Source organism: Neopelma chrysocephalum, unplaced genomic scaffold (assembly GCF_003984885.1).
Source record: "Neopelma chrysocephalum unplaced genomic scaffold, ASM398488v2 Primary Assembly neopelma1_24, whole genome shotgun sequence".
Lineage (NCBI taxonomy): Eukaryota > Metazoa > Chordata > Aves > Passeriformes > Pipridae > Neopelma > Neopelma chrysocephalum.
The window spans coordinates 29,561,754-29,587,738 of NW_020897693.1; the positions used below are offsets into that span (position 1 = coordinate 29,561,754).

At 40.8% G+C, this 25,985-nt stretch overlaps 2 protein-coding genes across 11 annotated transcripts in view; one reads left to right on the forward strand and one right to left on the reverse strand.

Moving 5' to 3' along the window:
* STRN3 (striatin 3) overlaps positions 1-2,267 on the reverse strand; it is a 64,818-nt gene extending 62,551 nt beyond the window's left edge. For all 6 annotated transcript variants that reach the window (XM_027709561.1, XM_027709570.1, XM_027709596.1 and 3 more), the window contains exon 1: positions 1,758-2,267. In XM_027709561.1, the coding sequence (XP_027565362.1) occupies positions 1,758-2,084 (327 nt within the window). In that variant the 5' untranslated portion in view covers positions 2,085-2,267. The remainder of the gene's footprint in view (positions 1-1,757) is intronic.
* Positions 1,336-25,349, forward strand: AP4S1 (adaptor related protein complex 4 subunit sigma 1). Of its 5 annotated transcripts, XM_027709635.1 has the most exons (8): positions 2,286-2,372; positions 8,202-8,339; positions 9,448-9,648; positions 11,043-11,129; positions 12,238-12,306; positions 15,387-15,398; positions 21,679-21,701; positions 23,484-23,526. In XM_027709635.1, the coding sequence occupies exons 3-8, from the start codon at positions 9,511-9,513 to the stop codon at positions 23,509-23,511; spliced, it is 357 nt and encodes a 118-aa protein (XP_027565436.1). In that variant the 5' UTR covers positions 2,286-2,372; positions 8,202-8,339; positions 9,448-9,510; the 3' UTR covers positions 23,512-23,526. The 5 variants fall into 5 exon arrangements, with proteins under 5 accessions (XP_027565413.1, XP_027565436.1, XP_027565405.1 ...); XM_027709612.1 differs by lacking the exons at positions 2,286-2,372; positions 21,679-21,701; positions 23,484-23,526 and adding exons at positions 1,336-1,406; positions 24,618-25,349 and having other exon boundaries at positions 15,387-15,410; XM_027709604.1 differs by lacking the exons at positions 21,679-21,701; positions 23,484-23,526 and adding an exon at positions 24,618-25,349 and having other exon boundaries at positions 2,287-2,372; positions 15,387-15,410.
* Positions 25,350-25,985: the final 636 nt, after the last annotated feature.

The following is a 25,985-nucleotide window of genomic DNA, read 5'->3' on the forward strand; positions in this document are numbered from 1 at the left end:
GTGGTAATGGATGACAAACAGCAACCACAAAAAAAATGCAGCAGACTTGGCAAGAGTGCATCAGGGAGTCTAGAGGCCATATGAGTTCACAGCAGCAGTTTTTCAGTCAGACATAACTTTCAAAGTCTCTGAACTGTGCTCCACAACAGGGTACAGAATATAGTACTTCATTTTGAAGTTATAAGCCCATACATAAAAATTTCAAGATGGTTTTCTTTGCTAATGAATAGCACTAAGCAACTTAATTCTAAACACGGTGCTGTATTAAAAAGATACTAGAGAAAACAGGAGAAATAGCCAATTACCCTCTGCTAAAAACTCACGCCAATGTCCACCACACTGATTTTAAAACCAGCCATTCCACAAAGTTTAAAATGGTAAGACTAGCAGTAAGTGAAGGAAACAGTGAAACCTCTTCATCTGTTTCCCTTGGTGGTTTTTTAAAATTCTTTCTTAATTATAGTTGTAACAAAAATAGCGCAAGTTACAGGCTTATTATAGAGACAAGAAGCTCTGAAAGAACTGCCCAGGCTCAGGTATAGTTCTTGGTTCTGAAATCTGAAAGTAAATACCTTGCAAACTTTGACTGCTGTTGCAGCAGGTTATTAAAAACTCTAATTAGAGTGCAATTTGATGGAATGCCACTTCAAGATAGTAAACATTCACTCAGTAAAAAAATCACGAAAAATTCTTTGGAAGCAATAAAGTTTGCTAACATTTTTTAACATTGTTATCATGTACATTTCTGTCCTATAAAAGGATAATGACTCCTATACCAATACCTCACATTCAGTAGATTTTGTAATCTGTTCATAAACTTGTAATAGTCTATGTATGATTTTATTTTTACTTGCAAAAGTAATTAGTAGAATTATCCTTTCTATTACTAAAAGCAAACATTAGTGGCAAGAGACGCATACTGCAACTCCAACACTTGCTCTCTACCTTGAGGAGTTATTCAATTTCTGCTCCCGAGATAAGTTCGTAGTTTTCTGTATATTGAAATGAATGTATATTGAATAAGTTGCAGACTTATTGACTCCTCACTCTTCTCTGATACGAAACCTCCAAAGAAACGAATCCGAAGAAAAGCGAGAAGACACACTCGACCTGTCTCAAATTAGAGTGCCTGGCCAAGTCCCTTACTTGTGATTTACCTGGACTCCCTTTCCTCGTCCTCCTCCTTCTCGGGCGGCAGACACTCTTGTTCCTTCCTAACTCCCTCTTTTCCCTCCTAAGCAGCCCCTCGCTGAGCTCCAGGGAAGCGCCAGCCCTCGCTCGCAGGCCTGGCAGCTCTTGCTGCCCGTGACCCGCGCGGGGCTGGGGAGCCCCGGAGTCATTGTGCTGCGGGAGCCCATCGCAGCTGTCAAGCCGCAGCGCAGCTCGCCCCGCCGGCGAGGAGAAGGGTGAGGAGGGTCACAGCCCCGCGCCGCGACAGCGCCCGCCCGCCCTTCCCGGGCCGCCCTGCGGGCCCCGCACGGCGGGTGCGGGTGAGCGGCCTGCGGGCCCGGGGCCGCTCCGGAGCCGGGCGGGCGCCATGCTACAAACCAAAATGGCTGCCCCGGGGAGGAAGCCCGGCCCGGGCCTCCGCCAGCACCGCCCGCCGGACCTCGCCCGGGTACCGTCCCCAGGCCACGACCACCGGCTCGGAACCCTGAGGGCCCAGCCGGCCCGGGCAGCACTGCCCCCGCACCCCGCGCGCGGCCCGGCCCCCGCAGCCCCCCGGGCCGGTCCCAGCCCGCCCGCGCCCCCCGTACCTGGAGCTCGGCCCGCTCCACCTCCCAGTGCGCCCTCTCCATCTCGAAGCGAGCCCACTCGTGCTGGATGTAGTGCAGGATCCCCGGGATGGTGTAGTGCTGGGGCCGGGACAGCTCGGCGGGGCCCGCCGCCTCCTGCCCGGCCGGGGCCGCGGGGCCCTGGGGCTGCGGCTGTTGCCCTCCTCCGCCGCCGCCGCCGCCTCCGGCCCCCACGCAGCCCCCACCCGACTGCAGGTTCATGTTCCCACCCGCCTGCAGTGGCGGCTGCTGTGGTCTCGGGGCGGCCGCCATCCCACCGCCTCCTCCGGCTCCAGGGTGCTCGTCCATTGTCTGCGGGGAGCCCTCCTCCTCGTCCCGCGGCGGGGGCCGGGAGCAGGGGCCGGGGAGGGGGCGAGCGGCGCTGGCTGGGGCGGGGAGGAGGGGGCGGGCCGGGCGGGGGGGCTGCGCCGAGCGGGTGCGGGTGTCAGCGCAGCGCGGAGCCGCCGCCAGCCGCCATTACAGCCCCGCGGCCCTCCCTCCTCCCACCGGCCGGGCAGGGAGCGAGCGGCGCCTGCCGGGAAACGCGGCCCGGCCCCGCCACCGCCTCCCGCGGCCGGGGCGCCTGCGCGGAGGGAGGTGAGCGCCGGGCCGGGGGGAGGGGGACGGGCCCGGGGCGGGGAGCGGGAGCATCTTTCCGCTGTGGGGGCGGCCTCGCCCGCCTGCGCCCGGGCCCGCGTCCGTCGGTGCCGCGGCTGGCGGCCCCGCGCGGGTCCCGTTTGCCTCGGGTGACATTGGGAAGCGGCGGCGGGGATCGGTTCTCTCCGCGCCTCGGGAGTGCCGAACGGCCTCGGAAGAGTCGGCGGGAATGCGGCCGGGCCGGGGCCTACGTCCCAAAGCGGCGCGCAGCCAGCTTTAGGTCAAACACTTTTAAGTTTTTGAGACTCAGCGCCGTTTAATGGTGCGCTGAGTTTGCCCTGCAAGGAGGTGGTTTTAGAATAGATTTATTGAATTTATGGTATGTTTCTGGAAGCTGGCTAATGACCAGAGAGTCATCTTCATGATACCTCAGTCGTGTTGTGTGTCATGTGTTCCGCCCTGGATGGGAAGGAAGAGTGCACCATATTTGCTATTCAAAAGTCTTTTCCACGTGACAAAGGTTTTGCAAGTAATTACTGGTCTGTTTTGTCTGGCTCAGTTTTGTCAGTGATAGCAATGCAGTGTTTGATGCTGTATTTTGGATATGGTGAAATTACCTCAAATGCACAATCCTACTCTGAAATGCAGTATTTACAAGTTATTGATACATCCTATTTGAAATGATCCATAGGTCACCCACTGTAAGTTAAGGTAGCCCTTCAGTTTTGCCTCTCTTCAAAGTATTTACATGCTGTGCTCATTAAGTAAAAAAATGGATAGTTTCCTAAACATGGCCCATTCTTGACAGAGCTGGAATTCTGTTAATTACTGAAAAAAAGTACTCCTTGTCTCAGTGCTGGTGTTTCCTTTCTTTACTAATTTCTCCTCAGGTGTGTATTGATGTTTCAGTTAGTTCATCCAGTCCTTCCTTTTTTCTCCATTGAATCATTTCCTACTAAAATGTCATTGTACAGTCTTCCTGATTCCGTATAGATTAGGCAATCTAAATCCAACTCCTTTCCACCTTAGCTTACTTCTTTTGTCTAGTGACAGTACCTAATCATTCTTAAAAATTGCGACTTAGCTCATAACTATGTAACCTTTTGTTTAGCTCGAATTGTATGGGACATTCCTCATTCCTGAGTATGTGGGAGTTACTGCAGTTTAATTCCGTTACTATATTCAGCCAGCATTTTGACAACTCAACAGCAAAGGAAAACTTTTTTTACTCTTTCCTTCCTCCCTTGACTTCCCTAGGTTAATAAGGTTGCTTTTGTAAAATCCCTGATCCTGAAGTTCAACGCAGTGTTTTATTTTAAACCCACATAGATGTGCTTGTTTCATCTTTGGAAGAATGTGCACAGTAATAAGCTGTAGAATACAAAGATTACTTCTACTGATAAATAACGTTGCATGTGACTTTTGTTAAAGCCTTGTCCACAGTCAGAACAAAAGTAGGAAGACCAAAGGTTCTGATTATGGAAGTGGTCTTCATTTGCTACATGGTTTTGTACAATAAATTTATAGCCAGGAAGCTCAATAAACATATATATCACAAATATTTGTTCCTGTGCTACACCTGCTTTTGCCTCTTGCCTCTACTATTTAGCCATTTTTTGATTTTCATTAATGTTTTAATTCCATTGATGTTTTACTTGTTCTACATTTGCTGAAGGGCCTGGAGGGGAAGCCATATGAGGTCATTTGGCTTGTTCAGCCTGGAGAAGAGGAGACTGAGGGGAGACCTCGCTGTAGCCTACAACTTCCTCGTGAGGGGAAGAGGAGGGGCAGGCACTGATCTCTTCTCTGTGGTAATCAGTGACAGGACCCAAGGGAATGGCCTGAAGCTGTGTCAGAGGAGGTTTAGGTTGGATATTAGAAAAAGGTCTTCACCCAGAGGGTGGTTGGGCACTGGAACAGGCTCCCCAGGGAAGTGGTCACAGCACCAAGCCTGACAGAGTTCAAGAAGCATTTCAGTGATACTCTCAGGCACATGGTGTGACTCTTGGGGATAGTCCTGTGCAGGCCCAGGAGCTGGACTTGATGATCTCTTTGCATCCCTTCCAACTCAGGATATTCTATGATTCTACATTTAGTATGCACGTTAAGTGTCATTAAATCTCTGCATCCAGAAAATCAACTTGTTTAGAGTTATTGCAGTAAATTATTTGCATATAGTTCTATCTAACATTTATTTTTAATTCCTGGTAAAGCAGTTCTGAAAATATGTAGTCATGCATTTCTTCTTTTTGAGGTTTGATCTCTTATTTACATTCTAGCTGAGAGCCCTAGAATATTGCAAACTGTTCGTAGAGTGCAATAACTAAAATGCTTCTAAATCTATAGACATTGACTGGAGTGGTTTTAGCTTGAGTGACACACGACTAATTTGAATTACAGCTGTACTGCAAGTACAACTCAAACTTAGGTTGTGTTTCTTTTTTTATAATTTATGTATCGGAATATGCATAAATATTGGTGAAATCATTGACAAACTAAATTGAGTGCTTGTGTCTATACTGGAGGAGTAATTAAAAATATGTTTAAAATATGTTTTATATTACTGCATGGGAATCAACTGGGTTGGCCTCGCTGGAGACTTAAGATCTTTTTATCCACAGAACAGGTATTGCAGGCTTTGTCTCTCTGAGAGGTCTCAGCCAGTATCTGAAAAGACATCATTTAGGGGTGTGACTCAAACAGGGACAGCTTACTTTGAGGTGTCTTATGTGGTTATGCAGCCTGCAAAGCTGACATGTTCTGGAAACAGATCCTGAAGCAGTGTGAGTCACACAAGCCAATCACCATATGAGTTTTCTCTCATAGATATTTATCTGCAAGAGATACTTTAATGAGGGTGAGATCTAACACACTGTAATAGTGCATATTTAAATCACAGTAGTTAAGCTGTATGTCATCTGTGCACATGCCAAATTATCCTTACAGAAGAAATACTTTGTAAGGGTTCTACTCAGTTACTCCAGAAGGTAATTTCTTTTGAAGAAAAGTTTGCAATTTCAAGACTTTTTACATCTTCCCCAAATGATACCTTGTGAGGGTTTTGTTTCTAGGGAGTCTTCATTCAGAGACAGAGTTTGGTAGGTGTTTTGTAGATTGGGTATGCAGGATATGCAGGAAGCATATACCATAGGCTATTCTGAATAAAATTTCTAATGCATGGTTGACTGTGATGGGGAGAGTTGGACTTGACAGTCCATCAGGATCCCAATAGTCTCTTCCAGTCTTCGGTTCCTAAGCGCATTTGTGATGCAGATAGTTGTCCAGTGACCTGGAATGAGACAGCCTATTCAGTTCTGACAAACAGCCTTCAGATACTAATGTCTTTTCATTACTAAAATGAGCAAAATAATGGCAGAGATATGAAAGGCTTGCATCTTGTCACCAATTCCCTTGAACCATTGGATTCTGCATTCATAAAAGCATCGTAATTCATGTGTATGTGCATTGATACACACAGGCATGTGCGTGAGAATGCACAGGAAAGCACGTAAGAGTTATATCAGAAGAAATGGAGCTGCCTTTGTAAGTGGAATACTGATTATTGATCATAAAAGGTAGCTTCTCAAATATAGAGAACTTGAAGGAATGGGAGTTTCTCCACCCATCAACATACACAGATAGGCTTTTGTTTGTTTATTATACTTCACAGGTTTCTTTACATCTTATATAAGTTATATACATCTTATATAACTGAGATTAGCTCAGTTGATATGGTGCTAATAACACCAAGGTTGTGGGTTTGATCCCTGTAAGAGCCATTCATTTAGGATTTGGACTCGATCCATGTGGGTCCCTTCCAACTCAGAATATTCTGTGATTCTGTGGATTCTGTATATGCAAACCTCACTTCAAAATGTTATCTATATCTGAAAGCCAAGATGAAAAGAGAAAAAATAATCTTTGTTTGCTAGAAACAAAACTCAGTAATTTTCTTTTTTTTTGCCTAAATGTGCAAGCAAATGTTTTTATTTCTACAAGCGATTTTCTTCAGAATTAGTTCTAAAAGAAATTAAAAAAAACCCCTTAAGATATTTTTAACACTGGCGTTATTCTCAAAGTCAGATTCCAAAGCTATGCTTGCATGCTTTTCGTAATTTTTAAAAAAAAAATTATTTGAACATGTTCATTTAATCCAGTGTTTCTGCACAAAACTGTGTGCTTGTGCTGTCATTTATCTGAACAAAATTTCTGGTTAAAATTTGAAAGCTATCTTTGGGGCTGATGGGAAAATACAGAAATTACTCATGGTACTAGTGGACCTCTTTACTACGGATGTTAATCACCTGTTCCAATCCTACGAAAAATAATTGTCTCATAAATTGCAGATAACACATTTGAGTGCTACTGTGGTTCTACCTGTTACAACTTTTTTTTTTTAATCTATTCTGCGTAAGACCATTTGTGTGGATTAGAAAAAAATAGTCTGGTCTAAAGTATATTCATATGTAAAACAATCCAGGCCATTCATTCATCAGAAAGGGATTAACCATGTACAAAGATTAGGTTAATAAAGGAATAATTAGGATTAGGGTCCAATCCTCCAATAAGATCATATGAATCAATTTTTGTATGTTTTTCTGTCATACAGTGCTTAACAGTAACTCAAAGTACTACATCTCTGTCAGTGCTCTGGGATAGTTTACTCTTCTCCTGTTCTCAAGTCCTGCTTGAATATCCACATATATAAGACATGTTAAGCCTTATGTTGCACAAGAGAGGAGCCCCAAAGAGAACATACAAGGACTCCCTGAAACAACATCTCAGCCTTGGCCATATTGATCACCATAACTGGTCTACTCTGGCCTCCAGTCGGGAGGTCTGGAGACACACCATCTATAATGCTGCTGATGCTTTTGAGAAAGCACGCAGGATCACTCTCGAGGAGAAAAGACAACACAGAAAGAATCGTGCCCTGCAGAATATACCATCTAAGGAGTCTTTCTGCTGTGCCTTTTGCAACCGGTCGTGTCTATCTCGTATTGGCCTTTTTAGCCGCCAGCGCGCTTGTAGCAAATGTGGGTAGAGCCCTTCCCAAATCTTCGTTCGCGAAGCCTAGCCATGATGATGATGATGATGATGAAGCCTTATGTTACTCTTCTAGAGTGGATTTATGCAGCTTGCTGATTTGTGAAAACAGGACTTACGGTCCTTGGTACAATTTATGACTAAATTATTAAAATAGTTTGGAAACAACTTGTTTAAAACAGACACCTTGTTTGTGCTTCAGCAGTGCCAAACACAAAGATGAAGTGTAAAACTAAGATGGAAAAAGAAAGGCTGTCTATGTCACTGTCATTATCTGTTTAGCATGGACAGACATGTTTTGCAGTTGGGTAGGAACAAGGTGTTTTTGGTCTCCTGTGTCTGAGCTTGATTAAAACAATGGGCAGCATTTCTTCGATTGTTTCTCTTTCATGCCACAGCCCTTTCTTAAGTAGCTTTAAAGCTTCAGATTCCTTCTGTTGTGAGGTTGCCCTTGGTAGAGGGCTTCACTCAGAGCTGGAAGGAGTCATTCATTCTTATCCTTAGTTCTTGGAAGGTTTGTATTAAAAAATGACTACATCAACTCACTGTTTCACCTTTATGCTTCAAAATACAAAGACATTGCAGCTCTAACTTCAGGAGGCAATACAAAATAGAACATGGGAAAAAAAGAGCCACATATTAAGCACAGTAAAGATTGTATAGATGGTACTCTCCCATTTAGTCATAAATGTCAGCCTACCTGCCATCCAGCAGTGAAGATCCCATTATACATTTCCATCTGGGCCCTTTTTTGTCTTAATTACCTGGTTCATTCTTTCTCAGAGACCAACTTGTGCTGATTCAGAAGCCCTGGGTGCAGTGGACAAGGTGTGTGCACCACTGCAGCAGCACTGACCAGCATCCATGACTCTTCTGTTGGAGTGACTCAACAAAAGTGCATTCCTGAAGAGACTGGCGGAGGTAAGAATGCTCTGAGACTGTCACGATTTCAAACAGATTCTCTTGTCCTGAGGATTCATCCTGGACTAAGCATGTGTCACTTAACTAAGAAATGAATTCTCAGTATCAAGTCAAATTAGTAAAAATACATTTGAAACTACATATAGAAATCTAAACTTCTTTGTATATGGAGTAAACCATAGTACACTGAGGAAAATTACATCTGCAGCTTATCCTTTTTTCCATGCTTTTCAAAACATGAAAGATGTCAGTTGTTTAGCAAGCAGATTCTGATATGTGCTGTGCTCTTTTTAATACCCTTTTTCATTGTACATTGCATGGGGTATATTTATATATAACTATATTTCAGTGGTGTTGTGTGGATTAATATTTATTTAGATTGAGATTAAGCTCTTTTAAATAATTAACATGAACAGATTTCTCCTTAGCTATCAAAGACCCACACTTAGCTTTCATTAAGTGCAGAATTTACCTTTTGCATCAGTGTGGGAAATTAGACAGGAGAAAACTGATTTCAGTGGCTTCTGGTCCAGCTTAAGATGTGTGCTGATACTGCAGATACCCAAATATTTAGGAGTCTCTTGTTCTGCAAGAATGGTCATGTGCTGTGGCTCACGCATTTCCCTTTGTTGTCTCTCCCTTCAATATGATATGATGATGGTATGAATGTAATTGTTAAATACAAGTCAGGGGAAAAATAGTGTTCAGAGGCCACTTTACTCTTAGGAGCTTTGCTAACCTTCTGATTAGGTATTGGGTAAATTTCTGGTAATGTTTTCCCACCAGTTAGCATGCAGGACAAAATGGTGAGTAGATTTATGGTTATGAAGAAGTAACTGCTTACTCCTCCAATTGCCCAAATCCTACAAAGAAATTAATTGGCCTGAAAATGTGAAAGCTGTTATTTATTAGATAGTTTGTGATGAGTTGTGTGGGGGAAAAAATGGAGTTTTACTCATGGAATACATGCAAAAGATTAGAGATTTTTTTCCAATATTCTATGTTTTGGCAATAAACTCAGTCATAAATATATGCAGATCTGGGCTGACTAGCTTTTAGGAAGTCTTTACTGCTATGTATTACTAGTCTTTTTTTTCCCCCCCAACAGAAATACTTTTCTTGATTCCTGCACTCAATATTCAAATCTACCACTGAAATCAACAAAAAAGAAATGATAAAATTTTTTCTTATGGTTAACAAGCAAGGTCAAACAAGACTGTCTAGGTATTATGAGCATGTAGAAATTAATAAACGGACAATGCTGGAAGCTGAAGTGATCAAAAACTGTCTCTCCCGTTCAAAGGATCAGGTAAGTGTTGCAGTTTTTATTTTATCCCCATCTCACATCTTTCATGTCAATAATTCTGAAAACCTATCAGTTTCCATTGCAGGTCATTATTTCTTTTGTACCCATGAAGAAAAAGACTGAGTTTCTAGATTTTGGCTTTAGTCAGTTGAACTGTTATTCTGCATTGAATAAATATGTTTTTCTGAGGCTTAAAGAGATTTTAGAGTTTTGTGTATCACTATTGTGAAGATTCGTCTTGTTTGTTTGAAGAAACTCAGAAGTCCAGAAAAAACTCATTTTATCCTTTTATTGCTTGTCTGGTAGAGATGGATAGAGAGATATTACTGCTGCTTTGCCAGAATGTAGTAGGGAGAGTACTGACAGCTCCAAGTTTAAACAAAGAATTTTGGATACAGGATTCCAAATTATGAAAACATTACCTAAAGCACAGGAGCATTTGGAAACACAATTTTTTAGGCCTCAGTATTAGACTTTTTTATTCAAAAAAAGTGTTCACACTTTCTGCAAGAAGGTCAGAAAACTCAGAAGTTGTAAAACTTCTTAGATGAAAATTGAGATTTTCACAGCTCACTTCAAAAGCACCAAACTTTTGCACATTGACTTGAATTAGAGGAAAAATATGTGACTTGGACTGTGAATGGGGTTTTTTGGTTTGTGTTCTGAAGTCAGCTTCTTTATTTTTAATTAATTATGTGTGTTCTTGCGCAGTGGTCCTCACATACTTCACTCTAGCAAACCTCAGAAAAAATAGCAGTTCTTATAAAGTACCTTAGTCCGCAGACTTGACAGTGGCTAAAGACATTAACCTCCTCATACTGCTCTTGCAAGGGTATTTCTTACCACAAGCTCCAGCGCAGGAGCTGACGGCGCTGCCGCTGCCATTTCGGGGACCGAGCGAAATGACACTGAAAGAAAAGGCGGCGGCACGTCCTAAAGCGGCGTGTAATGGCGCCATCTCCTGGCTCCCGTCCTATTGGGAAACGCATGTCCATTCCCCCTCGATCGGAAAAGTCTAATATTCTTAATTTTTACTTTAGGATTTTGATAATTTTTAAAATAGGAAATGTACCTTCAGGGCTCTTTTTGGAAGGGCTTGCAAATGAAAAGTTAGGGGAATATTGGGTGCCTTATAACAAGTCTCTTCAGTTCTGTATGTTCCAGTTTTTCCATTTAAAAAGTGGTGGCATGTTTTCTGCCAGTAGGTGAAAAGTGTTGTGTAATAGTTATCCTGCTAAATGTCTTTCAAGTCAAGATCGTTTGATAGATCTTGGGAAATCCATTGTTCTTTGTGGGTCTTACAAACCTGAAAGCTTAGTCTCTTTGAGCACTGTGCTTTATGCTGTTATATGCTTAAAGGACAGCTGCTATAGTTGACTTGTTTTGCTTCTGCCTAGTGCTCTTTCATTGAGTATAAGGACTTCAAGCTGGTGTACCGACAGTATGCAGCCCTTTTCGTAGTTGTTGGCATCGACCAGACAGAGGTAAGAAATTATATACCCTCTTGCAGTGAAAGCTCATAGTGATTCTCACAGGCAAGAGCTCAAGTCTTCTTCCAGTACAGAATTTTTCAATAGCAATTAGAGAATTTCAAGGAGTCATTGTGAAAAAAAAAAAAGGCAAACAACCCCAAACAAACAAAAATGCCCCCACATTTTTATTTCTGTGAAATAAAGAGGTATAAAAGCAAATGAAGTATATTTGACTTCAGTCTTTAGCAGTAGACTTAACTGTTATCATGAGGTAGTCTTCCTGAGCCTTGTATTGATTCTGTTTTCCAAATTTATGTTTGATTAAACACAAATTTATGTGGGGTGGAGTTTCTCAAATATTGTTAGCATTACAGCCAAATCAGTTGTCTCATCTGTGGTGATTCCCCACTGTTTTTAACCTCCTTGGCCAAAGAACAAATTCCCATACTGTTCAGCTAGAAAGATGCCAATTTATTTTCTTTTTTTAAAAGGGAAAAAAAGAAAGATATCTGAAAGTTGACAAGTACTGTTATTTCATTTGTTCAGGTTGTGCCTATGAGGCTTGAGTGTTTACATTGATTCCCAGTTCTCAGAAATTAATTCAAAGCTTACTATTAGAGACCTTAACAGGGTGATGTGGAAGGTAGCACTGATTACCACAGTGTCTTCAAGTCAGGGTTATAATGGCATGCAATTTGGGGCAAATTAATTTGGCTTTGCTACAGAAATCGCCCATCATAGCCTGGCTCTGTGCTACAGCTGGCTGGTGCGACTTCAGCATAACCTAGTTAAGTGTAACTGTCCATATATCTGACCTGGGCGATGGTGGAACAAAGGATGCAGTGGAACAGCAGCATCCTGGGAGAGACAGACCCACTGGGTACTGCAGTGCTTCCTTGTGTGGCCGGCCTGAAACTTTGCCCCAAGCACTGCCCAGCTCTTGGCACCTCTGCTGGGTAACGACACTGCCTCCTGCTGTGGTGGCCTGAGCTTCTGCACTTTAGTGTAGGTTGTCTTATGTTATCGAATTGCTTTTCATTCACCATAAACTGAATTAACACAAAGAATGCTATTACATTTTCTAGATATTTATTTAATATTCAGTTGTTTTTAATTTCAGAATGAGATGGCAGTATATGAACTAATTCATAATTTTGTGGAAGTTTTGGACAAATACTTCAGCAGAGTGGTGAGACACTGAATCTATTATGAAACATTTTTTCTTATTCAAAGCTTTAGTGAATGTGTCATTTCAGGGAATAAGTCAAAGGAGAAAATAATTATTTAACATTAATTTAGAATTTCAAATACTTTAGTATAAATATTATCACAGGAGGGAGGATGAAAGCAGGATGAATTGATTTTTCAGAGAAGTAAAAGTATATGTGGGTTATAAATCATCAGGCAAGGAACACCAGAAATACTTCTGTTAGAAAAGCATGTTTGTATGTGCTATAAAGTTTCTTTGTGTCATGTACTCTTATTTTAGCCATGGGCATTTTATATGTTTTAAAGAAATAAAGAGGTTTTTCTTTGCAGTTCTTTTATGCAGTTCTTAGCGTTACATTCCCCAAATGAACTTCATTCATGATTAAGATGGTGTAAACATTAAGCAGGGAACTGATCTCACTGAACAAGATCAGAGGGATGGAGCAAAAGAAACCCAAAAACCAGTCTGTACTTGTAGTCCCCATATTGTTGTCATGCAACAGTGGATATCTGATAAAACAGCTATTATAGAGATAGTAATTTTGTTAAGGATTCAACATGAGACACAGCTCCAGTTAAAATGACACTGTTTCTTTTGGTGGGAGATTTGTTTGCTTGCTTGTTTTTACAAAGTTTCAAAATACAGCATTATAATCCTGGTTAGAACATTCTATTTAATATACGGTTTTTAATAACCTTATTACAAAAAAATTTCAATTAACCTATACTGAAATGTCTTGGATATCCCTCTCAGAAAAGAGGACTGCATAGTTTCCTCTGTAGTCCATGTACTTGAGGGTATTACTGTACAATCAAGAGATCAGTATGCAGGGTCTGTAACTGGTTTCCTAGTCCTAGTACCACAGTGGGCATGGCAGAGGTCCCTCTGTGAATTCAAGGACATGCTTGAAAAAGTCATCTGCACCCTTCACGATTTAGATGCCTGGGAAATGTTTTAGGCTGTTATGTCAACTGACGCCACACTAGCCCACTGAAACTGCTGGTACTAAGTGTATCACTTTCTGACTGCACTGAGTTCATAATTTTTCTCTTAAAATTGCTGATTGCAGTCCCAACCTAAGCAGTGATAACCAGGAATGGAATTTGATCCTCGCAGCACAGGAATGCACAAAAAATTTAGTCACATCTTATTTATCTAATTGAGCTAATAGTTGCCAACCACTTCTCAAGTTTTATTTTCTTCAATTAAAGCAGAACAAAAATAGATGTAGTTATTATACATATAAATGTAGTATATATAATTCCTTGACCACATATATAACCAACCACTGACAGTTGTTAGAAATTTGGTAGTTCATCATACCACAGGGGTTTTTTATATTTTCCGTAGCGTTTCATGTTTGAGACTAGAGGAACCTAAAAGGGGACTGGTTAAAGAAATCTCATGCCATTCAGTGGTTCTATTTTTAGTACCATATAACATGATAAATGGCAGAGCACTGAAGATGAGGGCTATAATTCTAGCTGGGGTTACTGGCAGTAACCACAGAGCAAGAAAGTATAAATCTGTACTATTACGGATTAATGTTTAGGATTTGCAGAATTTTAGCAGAATCCCAAATTATGATGGTGACAACAGGGACAGTACTCTGGGAAAGGCACGAACATCTGTCCTGCTCTAGAAGGACATTTTGTCATCTTTTATTTTTAGTCTTGTGAGCTTTAAACATTCTCACATACTCTATTTTTATCTAATGGATTTTAAAGAGCTTGAATTCAGATATGAGAACAAACATTAACAGAATTAGGGGGAAAGCTTTCAAATTTGTTTGTGAGATGTAATTCTGAGTCCCCTTCACTTTTATATGGCTACCCACAGAAAGCTCTGCATATTGTTCAGAATTCCAATGTCTTCAACTGCGTTTTAATGCTCAGGAAACTTAAACTGATCAGGCTTTTAAAATACAAGTTTTGTGATGCATTAAAGACTTGTAACTGAAGAATGGCACAGTCATGCTGCAGAGGCCTGTAGGCTAGAACTAGTCCAGTTTAGAGCATCTTTAAACCACAGAAGTAATATCAATTTTACCAGTAAAACTTTACCAGTATTACTCTGCTTTAAAACCAGGGTTAGACCATGAATGAAAACCACGTTAGCAAACTAAATTCCCTTGGTAGCAAATAAAGATTCCCTCTTTTAGCAGAGACTGGGGAACTTCCACCCAACTGTGCAAAATATTAACTGCTAAGGTTGTGATTAATTGTTTCTAAGTTTAGACATTTAACTGAGGTACCTAAGTTAGCAGTTTGGTCATCCTAAGCTCCCATTACTGGCCGTGGAGACCTATGAGTATCTCGAGAAAGTGAGTCATACCTCAAGTGTGACGACTGTTGAAGATCCGCATCTCTTCTGGGGACTGCAGAGAGACCACAAGGGCTTCTAACTCAGACATTTTGGTTAAATGAATAATACTACTTGGGGTAAATCCAGGGCAAAAACAGAAGGGAAATGATGACTGTATGAAGAATTGTGTTGCTGGGGCTGGAGAATACTTAGTGCTAAGGGTCCAAAGCTTGGAGTTGCCTTCCCTTTCCTAATATATGTAGCCACTACTACCCCAGCCATGGGTATATACAATGTCTAGATTTTGCTGTTGAAATGATCTGCAGCAACATTTTTAACTGTGTGAACTTGGCATTAACATCCTGAGTTTTGCAGAAAGAGGAAGACAGAATATAGGACAGGAGCTGCCATGATTAGAGCTGCTAGTTTTCCACCCACGCACTCAGATGGCACTGCATATATTCAAATTGTTACTTGTGGGTGACCTCAGTGGTTTTTTCTAAGTAAAACATTAGCTTTGATTACACAGGCAGGTAACACATGTAAGGCAAAGCAGTGTTGCAGGAAAGAGCATGTAATTGCCCAGTCCAGACCAGAAATCTGAATCGCCCTAAAATTTTCTATAGTTATTTTGAAGACTTTCTTTATCCTTTAAAGGGATGTGTAATGTTTAATGATTACAAGATGAGAGATCACTTCATCTGAGATGAGAGATCCAACTGTAACTAATGACTGTCTATCTCTTTCCCTTGCAGAGTGAATTAGATGTATCCTTTTCAGTATCAGAAATCTGTTTGTCTGTCTCTTTTTGGTGTATGATCCAGTTCATACTGTCTTCATAGCACTGACTGTCAATCAAGACAATGCAGAGGTTTAACCAATTTTGCACTTAGAGTAAGTAGCACCATTTTGGCACTCTTCTGAAAGCACGACTGATGTTCACAATGTCACCTATTTAAATCCTCTATCATTAAGATAAGCCTGGTTCCATTTAAAGTAAGACAGGGAGAGCTTGTTCCAAGAGAACTAAGTACATGAAAAGTTATATTCATAAAAGAACTTTCAAGCTTAACTAATTATTTTTTTCTTTAAGTTTACAATAAAATAGATATTGAAATGCCTGCAATAATAACTGAATGTTAGAGCTGTGTCTTGAGCCAAATAGCAGTAGCATCATTGTAAGATTATGTTTGCACTTTGATTTTGCTTCATGAAAGCAAGGGTTGAGTTTTACTTTCTGTATCTATGAACAGAGAAAGACCTGAGAGGAGGAAGTTTAGGAAACCAGGCATTGCCACAGTTACTGTTTTCTTTTTCCACCCCTCCGCTTACAAAGCTGTATTTTCATGTGTATGATTAATTAAAATATGATTTAAAACTAAACCCAAATACAAACAAATACTAAAATACAGTCTTGAACAATTAAACACAAATATCAAGTAAATAAAACAATACTGGATTGGAAGAAAATTAAACCAAGAGAATGTGTCACAAACAGTCTTCATTCTCAGTTCTTCCAATCCCAGTGCCTGCTCACTCTACTCTAGCAATTCTTACACTTATGTTTGTTGTTGGTTAAATGCAGATCTGGTACAAAAAGTTCCAATTATACACCTGAAATAGAGTTGCCATCCTGGAATGAAGTACTGTCATGTAATTTCATTTATTTATTTAATTTAAGAATTACGACTTATGAAGAACATGGAAAAATTCTGTCATTTTTCTTGGAATTATTCTTCCTTCTTTACTAAAAAGGGAAAAAACAAACCAACAGGAAATAATTAATTCACTTTTGTGAATATTTTAATGCTTGCTACTTGCTGGAAATGTCTCATTTACTGACCTTATATATATATATATTGTCTGTATTTCCTTCCTGAAATTTACAAAATGCTGTGGTATTAGTATAAAAAACTTTATTTCACTGATATTATAAAAGAGCAATAATGACATTTCAGCATGAAGGGACTCTGAGTGATTGTAAAACTACATTTTTTGTGTTCAGATATTATAGTTTAGGATTAGAACTATGTGTACTTGTATATGAGCTTTGCTGAATTAGAGACTAATCTGACTTATTCAGTAATTACACATAAAAAGAATCCCTTATGTTTCCATATGGTGTATTTAAGTCTGCAAGGTTCTAATTATCTTAGATTGTTTGATGTACTGATGATTCTAAATTCTGTTTGCCTCTGGTCATTGATTTCCTACCAAGAAGAATTTCCTGTAGTTCTATGCTTAGAGATACCATCAGCAGCCCATTCAATTGGCTGCTGAATATCATGGAATTATAGAATGGTTTGGGTTGGAAGGGACCTTCAAGATCATCTAGTTCCAACCCCCTTGCTGTGGGAAGGAACACCTTTCACTAGACCAGGTTGCTCAGAGCCCCATCCAACCTTGCCTTGAACATTCCCAGTGATGGGGCATCCACAGCTTGTCTGGACAACCTGTGCCAGTGCCTCACCACCCTCACAGTAAAGAATTTCTTCATAATATCTAACCCAAACCTACTCTCTTTTGGTTTGAAGCCATTCCCCCTTGTCCTATCACCACATGCTCTTCTAAAAAGTTCCTCTCCATCTTTCTTGTATGTTCCCTTCAGGTGCTGGAAGACCCCAGTTAGGTCACTCCCTAAACCATCTCTTTTCCAGGCTGAACAATCCCAATTCTCTCAGCCTTTCCTTATAGGGAGAGGTGCTCCATCCCTCTGATCATCTTGGTGGCCCTGCTCTGGACTTGCTCCAACAGGTCTACATCCTTTCTGTGCTGGGAACCCCAGAACTGTACACTGTACTCCAGGTGGGGCCCACTTCTTCAGCTTGTCCAGGTCCCTCTGGATGACATCCTGTCCTTAGTCTGCACTTTTTGGAGAAGTTGTTGCATTATATGCCAACACTAATGTTTGCAATGGGTGCAATACGAGGTGTGAATGATTCCCATAGAAATTTACCTAAGGGTCTCATCTGCCTGAAGGTATAAATATAAATATTTGGAAAATAGGAGTGTGCATTAATAACTTACTTGACCATAGTGGAAAAAATACTGGAAAAACTCATATCTGATATTTCTCTCCTTCATATGGATGACATATGAATGATGTATGTAATTTTACCATTTAAAGATGCACTTTTCTATGATACACATTTCAGGAACAATTTTAAAATGAAACATTTTACTTCTCTATATGTACAAAGTAATTTTCCCATTTAGGAAGAAGAGCTTTTCATAAGTTGAAAGGATACCTAAAATAGTTGAAATTAAGTGAGATGCCCTCAGTATTAAATGTAAAGCTGAGGTGTAACTGTGAAGTGGGTTGTTCAGGACTGTATTTATTTTTGACAACAGCTTGAATAGCAGACCCAGAAAAACAATACAGAGTCTGGACAAGTGTCTTAGCTGTTACTGCAGTGCAAGCAATAATTCATCAATCTGCCTTTCATAACATATAAGGTAATATCCCCACCTGGGATTAAACCATTGCCTTTGCCAATGGTCTCACACAAACTCCTATATTCAGTACAGTTAGCTTGGATACAAAATATCTGATGGAGAAAGTATTGTGTCTGAACGTCTCCAACAGTGAAAGCCAAGTAGCATTTACAAAATCTTTGTTTACAGACTATCTGGCAGGAGACTATCACAATTTCCTGACTCTGTGCTATTATTTTTGTGTACAGATCCATAGGAAGTTTATTTTAAAAGTGATAGTGGCTATTCTGTAGAGCCAGTAATGTTTATTAACATGAAAAAAATAGTAGGAAATTACATGAAATCAAATCTAAAGACTGAGACCATCACACAATTTTGAGATGTCCCTGGAGCCCACACAAAGCCTGCAGCACATGCACTGATTCTTTCAGCTTCCCAGACACAGGGCATTACCCCACTATTCCTGGCAACGCAGCTCCAGCTGAGGCAGGACTCCAGCTTTCATTGACGTCCACACCCCTGAATTCACCCAGGGACCCACAGCGTAGGTTGTATCACGGCCTGAGTCTGGAGTCAGCTGTCAGGAAGGATACCTTGAGCACAAGGCAGGGACTGGGTCCAATCTGAATCCTGCCCAACAGGATTCATACATCACATTGATATGTATGACATAGGCATGTGTGATCCTTAACAATGCATGAACAATTGTGAAGTTATCTCATGTATACTGCAAAAATGAACACTGATTAGCTACTGTCCAGCTAAGTACTTTAGAATAGCCAGTTTTTTACAGATGGTTTCATGTGTGAATTTGTAAACCATTTAGCCATTATATGATGTTCACTTTCATTTTGAAAGTCAGTTGCACACTTAAGAGTACCTATGCTGGAATAGCACAGCATTTCTAAAGTTGTTCAAATTGGTTTTAAAATATCGGTAAGTAGCGTTGTTGGGCCAGTTGAGTGAACAAGTACTGAAATTGTCCTAGGGGTGTTGTGTCCTAATGTGTTAGTAGCACTGGATAAGCCTCACTTTGTGTATAAAATAAGTGGGTGGGGTTCGTTGTAGCTCTAAAACTCCTGCTTGGATGGTGTAGGAACTACGTTCTTGCTATGATGATGACAAAAGAGACTATAAAAATGCACGTGTTACCACAGCAGCTTTACAGAGAACAAAATGCTAGTAAGTATGACAATTTTTAAAATTACAAAAGGTGAGTTTTCTCTTGCTTGAACTGGTGAAGCAAAGTTTACTTGGAGTCACATTATTAACTTACAGAAGAAACAGATACTTATGTTCCCCTGGTGGGAAGGGGGGGGGAGGGTGCTCTAGGACAAAGCATTTGAGGAATGTTGTCTTGATCCAAAAAAGCCATTACATTCCACTGCAACTAGCTGCTGCTGCTCCTCCTAGGATAGATAAGAAACTTTGGTGCAGGGAATGCCTTCATGTGAATCAATTTTATTCTTCGGTCCCCTGCGGAATAACAGTGTATTTAAGGAGTGAGAAAATTGAATGATGAATTTATTCTGAGAATTTATAAGGATGCTATGCAGTTTGTACAGATCCACAGGAAGTTTATTTTAAAAGTGATGGTGGCTATTCTCTGTAACATAATTGAATGAAATGGAAACTTATAAGGATTAGCTTAAAATTAGCTTAGTTCTTCTAGAATTTCACAAAACTTGAAGGCACCTTTGTCACGTATTTAATATCAGCTTACCCATTTGAGGAAGAAACAGAAAGTATTTCATTTGTTTCAGTGTGTTTAATGTGCCTGCCATTAAATAGGCTAAAAGTCACCAAAAGTGAAGGTTAGCAAAGTTAAGTCAGAATATGTGACTCTAGATTAAATAAAGAAGCAACTCCAACTAATTGCTCATTGAAGACGAGTGTCCAGGATAGAAATCAAGGTAGTTCTGTATTTTCAGTAGCAAACCATCTGCCAGGTACATACCTGTGCTGTAATCTACAAAGCCTTTGTTTGTGCTCCTGGGTGTGTTCCATGATCACAAGGTGTTGGCTGCACTTCATCATCTGTTAAGCCTGGACACACCCTTAATTACTTGCCTGGAAAACCCTGAGAGCTCTTAAAATGCCTCTATATGAAGTTATTTATCACGTTCAAGTCCTAAATGTGTTTTTTTCCTTTCTTCCTTTCCTTCCTCTGTCCCCTGCTTAACTGTCTATATAATATTTTAGGGAAGGAGACAAAGTACTTTTGTCACATTTACTTCCTCTTAGTATGTATGTGTCATAAAAACTCTTTGTGATAGTAGAAAGTACCATTAATGTCATTAAGAAGGGCAGTTTCTTAAAGTTACCAAAAGCGAGCATAACATGTAAAATGCCAGTTGTGTAGATACCATTTACTTCCGCTGCTTGTTACACAACCACGGCAGCATTGCCAGAAATCTCTAAGACACAGCCGGGGAGGGCTCACCTTTGCCCAGGATGACATGCAGGGATTAACACGTGTTTTCTTCTGCATACTTGTTTAAAAATTCCTGTTAGCCTCTGCATGGATCTAGTGAAAGACCCTTAATCCTCTTTTGTGGGCAGCCAGGATTCTTACCGGAAGCAGGACCTAAAATGACAGCTCTGGGTGGAGCACACGGCAGTGCACACACCGAATACAGCTTTTTCCTGTTGCCAGCTGCTGAAACTGGTTTGCTTTGCTGCTCTTCAGCTGGGTGTGGATCTATGACTTCAGGGCTTTAAACCCTGAAATTTGGGGTCACTTGCCAAACAAGTGACAGGTGGGGAGGACAAGCCTTGCTGAAGATCAGAGATCTGTGTCTCTCTCCCTGGGCAGAGCATTCAGATGGGAATGGCTGAGTTGTGTGTATGGCAAGAAGTAACCATAGAGCATAGGTGAAACTTACAGGAAGCAGAAAAGAGCCAAGTTTGCTCCCTGTACAATCCAACAGTTCGCCAAGAACAGCATGATGAAGGGAGGTGGGAGGAGAACTGAGGAAGGAAGCTGGGATGTTAGGCTGAGGGTAGAGGGTGAAGAATGGTTTGGGACCTTCCAAAATCAAGTTGATAGATCTTTCCAGAATGGTATTAGTATCCCCATTCGAACTGTAGATGAAATTACTCGTTCTGGAATGATGACTGTGAGCTGACCAGATTAAAGAGGGAAAGAAATCATACCACTTTTCTGCAGTGGAATAGCCCCGTCTGGAAATAACGTGGAGTGGCCCTGGAGGGGAATTGACATCTACTGAACCACACTGGGTTTGAGTGGAACAGCTGCAAGATTCTTACTGGTGTGTTTTCCTTTGACATAGTATTGGCTCTTCCAGAAATACATCAGAGGGAAAAAACAGTGCTGAGTGTGATTTAAATGTTTTCTTAGACAAGATGATGCAGAAAAATAAGATGGGAGTGGCAGGTTGCTGCCTCATCATTGATCCTGGTTGATCCACTCATCTGGTTTTTAGATCCTTGGAACTGTCAAAGAAAAAGGAAGGTCTGGACTCTGCCATGGGAACTGGGGCGCTGTGAATCAGCGGTAGAGTGTAAAAATTAAAAGCCAGGAGGAGTTGACTTTATCACTTGTTGAAACATGAATGGAATGTTGTCTAACTTCCTTAAGAGATCCTGTAGCCAAATGCAGAGCAGTGCCAGAGGTGAACACAAAGCAGCAGAACAGCTGTCTTCCTAAAAATTCTCACATGACCAGAATAAGGAAGTCGTAACTTCTCAGATTAAAATACTTCTGTAAAGGCTGATTTACTTAAAAAGTGTATAATAGCAAGAAGTTTGTCTTCAGTCTTTAATCTGCCAAGCAAAGTAAAGCTACCACCTTTGCCTCTGGCACCACAGAAATGGTGACAGTTGTAAGGACAGCACTGCTCCTCAGTACTGACAGCACGAGTCTGATTTTTAGAAGGAATTTAGGCCTATGGTCAGGCTCAGGAAGAAGCCTGGTATTCAAAACACAACTTAGAATTAAATTAGGTGGTTAAGGTTAGGTCAGCAACTTAGAAGCTATCTGATGAACCATAGGCCTACTCCAGATCCTGTTGACAACTATAGTTTGTCACATAACGGTAGCTAGTAGAAAAGTTATTTGGGGGCCTGAATCCTGCTCTTGCACATACCCACACATGCTGTGCACTTGGTCAAACAGAACACTTCTGCTGGAGCAGCAGTACAATTGCTTCCCCTTCTGCACAAATACACGGTAGCACCGAGTTCAGAGCATTCATGGTAATTTGAAATGGCAGAGGAGGGTGACAGCCTGCTAGCTGTGGTCTCATCAGTTTGACCATTCTGCCTGAACAGGTTCAAATTCTCCTTTTTAGCTCTTAGAAGGGTGGTCACACACAAGGCTGAGATACTTTGTGCCCCTCTTCTTGCTTTAGTGTATGCAGCAGAAACAATCACCAAGACAGGGACAAAATCTTCAGCTTCTCTCATTGCCAGGCCAGACTGTAATACTAATGAACTTTTACAGACAGCAGGAGAACCTTAAGCATAGGGAAGCTGGTGCAGCTGCTACCAACTCAGCTAAGCTTGCACACAGAGAAAGGTAAATTTGGAATTCCCCAGGCTGAGGCCAGACTCAGCCTCTGTCCTCTGTAGGTTTCAGGCAGGCAGCATCTCTACTGACATTTAAAAAGAGATCAAGCCAGTCATCATCACCTGAAGTAATGACTTGGGCTTCTGCATCCAAGAGAAAGGATCATGGAAAACTCCCTCTCTGCATTCCCAAGTACAGGCTTCAGCCTGGTTCTCTAGAACCTGTACCTTGTTTGATGGGTCTGGCTGTCACCACTCATTGTGAGGAAAATAAGGCACCTAACTCAGGTTAAGGAATTCCCTTCTCAAAGCCAGGTGCTAAAAAACAAGGCATGGAGATGTTCGATGTTACCTAACAAATCCATTCCTTGACTTCAGCCCAAGACTGTTCCCTTGCATGAGCTTATGCCATTGCAGCTCCAGTGGTTTAAGATGTTGTCTTAAACCCCCACCACTTGCACTTACCACCTAGGAGGAACAAATATATGGCTCCTCAGCTGTTGTCATACACAGTTCACAATACTCCCACTGTTCCTGCTCTTTGGCAGGGCAGTACAGCTGACTGCTAAAGTCAGATCCGCTAGATCCTCTTCAGTGCCTGAGTCATATTCAAAAAAATGAGACAGTTTTATCACACTGGGCAGAGGAAAATGTTGATGCCTTCAAAAACCTGGCTCTTGCAGCTCCAACGAGTAGCAGGGAAGTCCACTAATATAAATACAAGGACTAGAGTAACACCAGGCTGTCTTCCTGTGTTCAATCCATAGTGTCAAAAATAGCATGATGGGCAGAGAAGGAACTCAAGAGACTCATATCAAAGTTGGGCAAGAAGCGCTGAGAGATGTATTTAGAAGTTACTGTACAGTGTCTTGCTGGCTCCACTGCAGTAGTCCTCCAGACACATCCAAGAATTAGAAGGCACAAAAGGAAGGCAAAGTGGATCTGTTGAGCACAGCGAAGAACACATTTAAAAAGCAGCAACAGGTGGCAAGCAAGGCAGACGAAGGGTTATTCATGCCTCTGTATATGTATGTATATGTCAGTGAGGCACAACAGATGCACCCAGCAGGCTGGTTTGCTGTGCCCGTTTCCATTTCGGGTTCTGGTGATAAATGGCAACATACGAGTCTTTTTTCACTATGTAACCCTTTGCAGTTGTTCAGTGGATGCACCCAACACTCGTGTCTGCATGAATGCAGTCATGTATCACAAATGCCCACCACTTAATACCCGAGTGGGGCCTGTCATCAGGGGGTTTTGAGACAGATGCTGTTAGATAATGTTAAGGAAAGACAGACATAGTTATGGACAAATTTCATAAATCACAACTGTGATGTACTGAAGCAAACTGAACAAATACATATTGTTTCAGATTATTTTCTTATAGGTGAATGTTAGAGACTATAAATACATTTTAGAAAGTATTTAAAATATGAACCATTTATTTACTTTTGCTCTTCTTTATGAGATTTATTGTTAGATCAGTGACTTAACTTGACGTATCACCATATTCCTCTTAAGCTATTTCCAAGCAGATCAAATAGTATTAAGTAACTTAGGGTAAGGAAAATTTGAGAATCCAATTTTTAAGAATTTGGCAACTACTTTTCTAGGAAGAATGCAGAATATTTGCATCTTCACATTCAAGGTTGTTATCCATGAATAACACTTTATATCCAAACAATACATGGTACTCAGACAGACAGTAAAATTAACCACCTATATCTAAGTTTAAGTTTAGTTTGCTTTTACTACTGTATACTAGTACTACTACTGTATTCCAGGAGATGATACTGCTGGAGCTTCAACTTTTCTACTACAAACTTCTGACTGCCTTGTGATCAGAAAAAAGCGTCCATTGAACTGTTTCCCTAGCTCTATTAAAATAAACAGCCAAATAAACTAGAATAAGTTAGGAAATACCTATCTTTGTAAATTTTGGTTAAAGACTTAGGTGCCTAAGATTTTTTCTGAATTATCTTCATGTTGTTCAAAATATACTTAACTTGAAATGTTCCTAGATCATGTTCAATTTGGACAGAGTGCACATAATTTTGGATGAAATGGTGCTAAATGGTTGCATTGTGGAAACAAACCGGAACAGAATTCTCGCCCCTCTGTTTGTGCTTGACAAAGTGGCGGAAAGCTAGGAAGATGCAAGATAGGAAGATGCAAGACTAACTAAACCATTTTACAAAAGATGGCGAAAACATCAAGAATGTACTGACAGCAGTTTTCTGATGTTGCAAGACTGACTCATGCAATACTCAAATTAGATGGAAAATATTTTCCGTTTCTCCTATAATCTGTGTACCTAATGGGAAAGATGCAGCTAAACATGTATTTGGATGTAGCATTTGGATGTAGCTCTACTGACCCAGCAGAAATCTTTCTAGAATGGTCAACAATTTTAAAACGGACTGAGGATGAAGAAATGGAAACTTACCGACCAGGTATAACATGGAATTACATAGCATTGTGCCAGACCTAGAAGACAGAAAATACAGAAATATAAAGTCTGAGTTTCAGTCCTTCCCTTAAGCATCAACTTGATTTATTTTCAGTTCTGTAACTTCTATGACCACTTTTAAACTAGATTCATCCTTTATCAAAAAGCTGGTTAACTTCCCTTTGCCATGCAAGTCGTGGATACAAAAGAAAAGTACAGATGTATTTAGTATTTCTGCATACAGTGTAAGTTGTAACTAGAAGTATTTAGCACTTAAATACTATAACATTAATAAAAGACAATTAAAATCAGAAGTTTAATGATCTTTTATCATGTTTGCTTCATAAATTACACAAACCTTTTCCATTTTGGCACACCAGTGTATTTTTTTTCTCTTGTATGTGCTGTCCATGCATCAAGATTAAAACTTTTACAAAAGATAAGTAATAAGATATGCGAGTTTCTCAGTACCAGGTAGGTACCAAATCAAATCTCCCTTCTTGAGCAGGAGGCCATAGCTACACTGACCTGCATTCACAGGCATACAGCATGCTGAGCCACACCTGCATGCTACACTGTAAGTCATGGAAGAGTCAGCAATCCGAGCTTACTTCCACTTACCCTTCTACAATTAAGTTATCTGGCTCCTTCTTCATAACCTTCACCCCAAGCCTAGGCATGAGCATATTCTGTGTGAGCTGTACATATGAAAGCACATACTGGTCACATAAAAACTGCACCCAGAAACCAGGGTCTAAGGAGCAAAGAATGTTGTGAGAATAGTCCACATGGCTTTAACACAATAATACATTCAGCAAAACAAGATGACATTGGGTCTGGAGCAGATAGCTCTATAAACCTGTGTACAGGTGTTTTTACTGAAGCACAATAGGCACAGGAGTGGGCAGGAAGGAGATTGCCCTCCAATTCCACATTGGGG

Coding starts and splice junctions, on each gene's coding strand:
- AP4S1 (XM_027709612.1), top strand. CDS start 9,511: ATGATAAAATTTTTTCTTATGGTTAACAAGCAAGGTCAAACAAGACTG. Junction 9,649..11,042: donor TCTCCCGTTCAAAGGATCAG/GTAAGTGTTGCA, acceptor GCTTCTGCCTAG/TGCTCTTTCATTGAGTATAA. Junction 11,130..12,237: donor TTGGCATCGACCAGACAGAG/GTAAGAAATTAT, acceptor TTTTAATTTCAG/AATGAGATGGCAGTATATGA.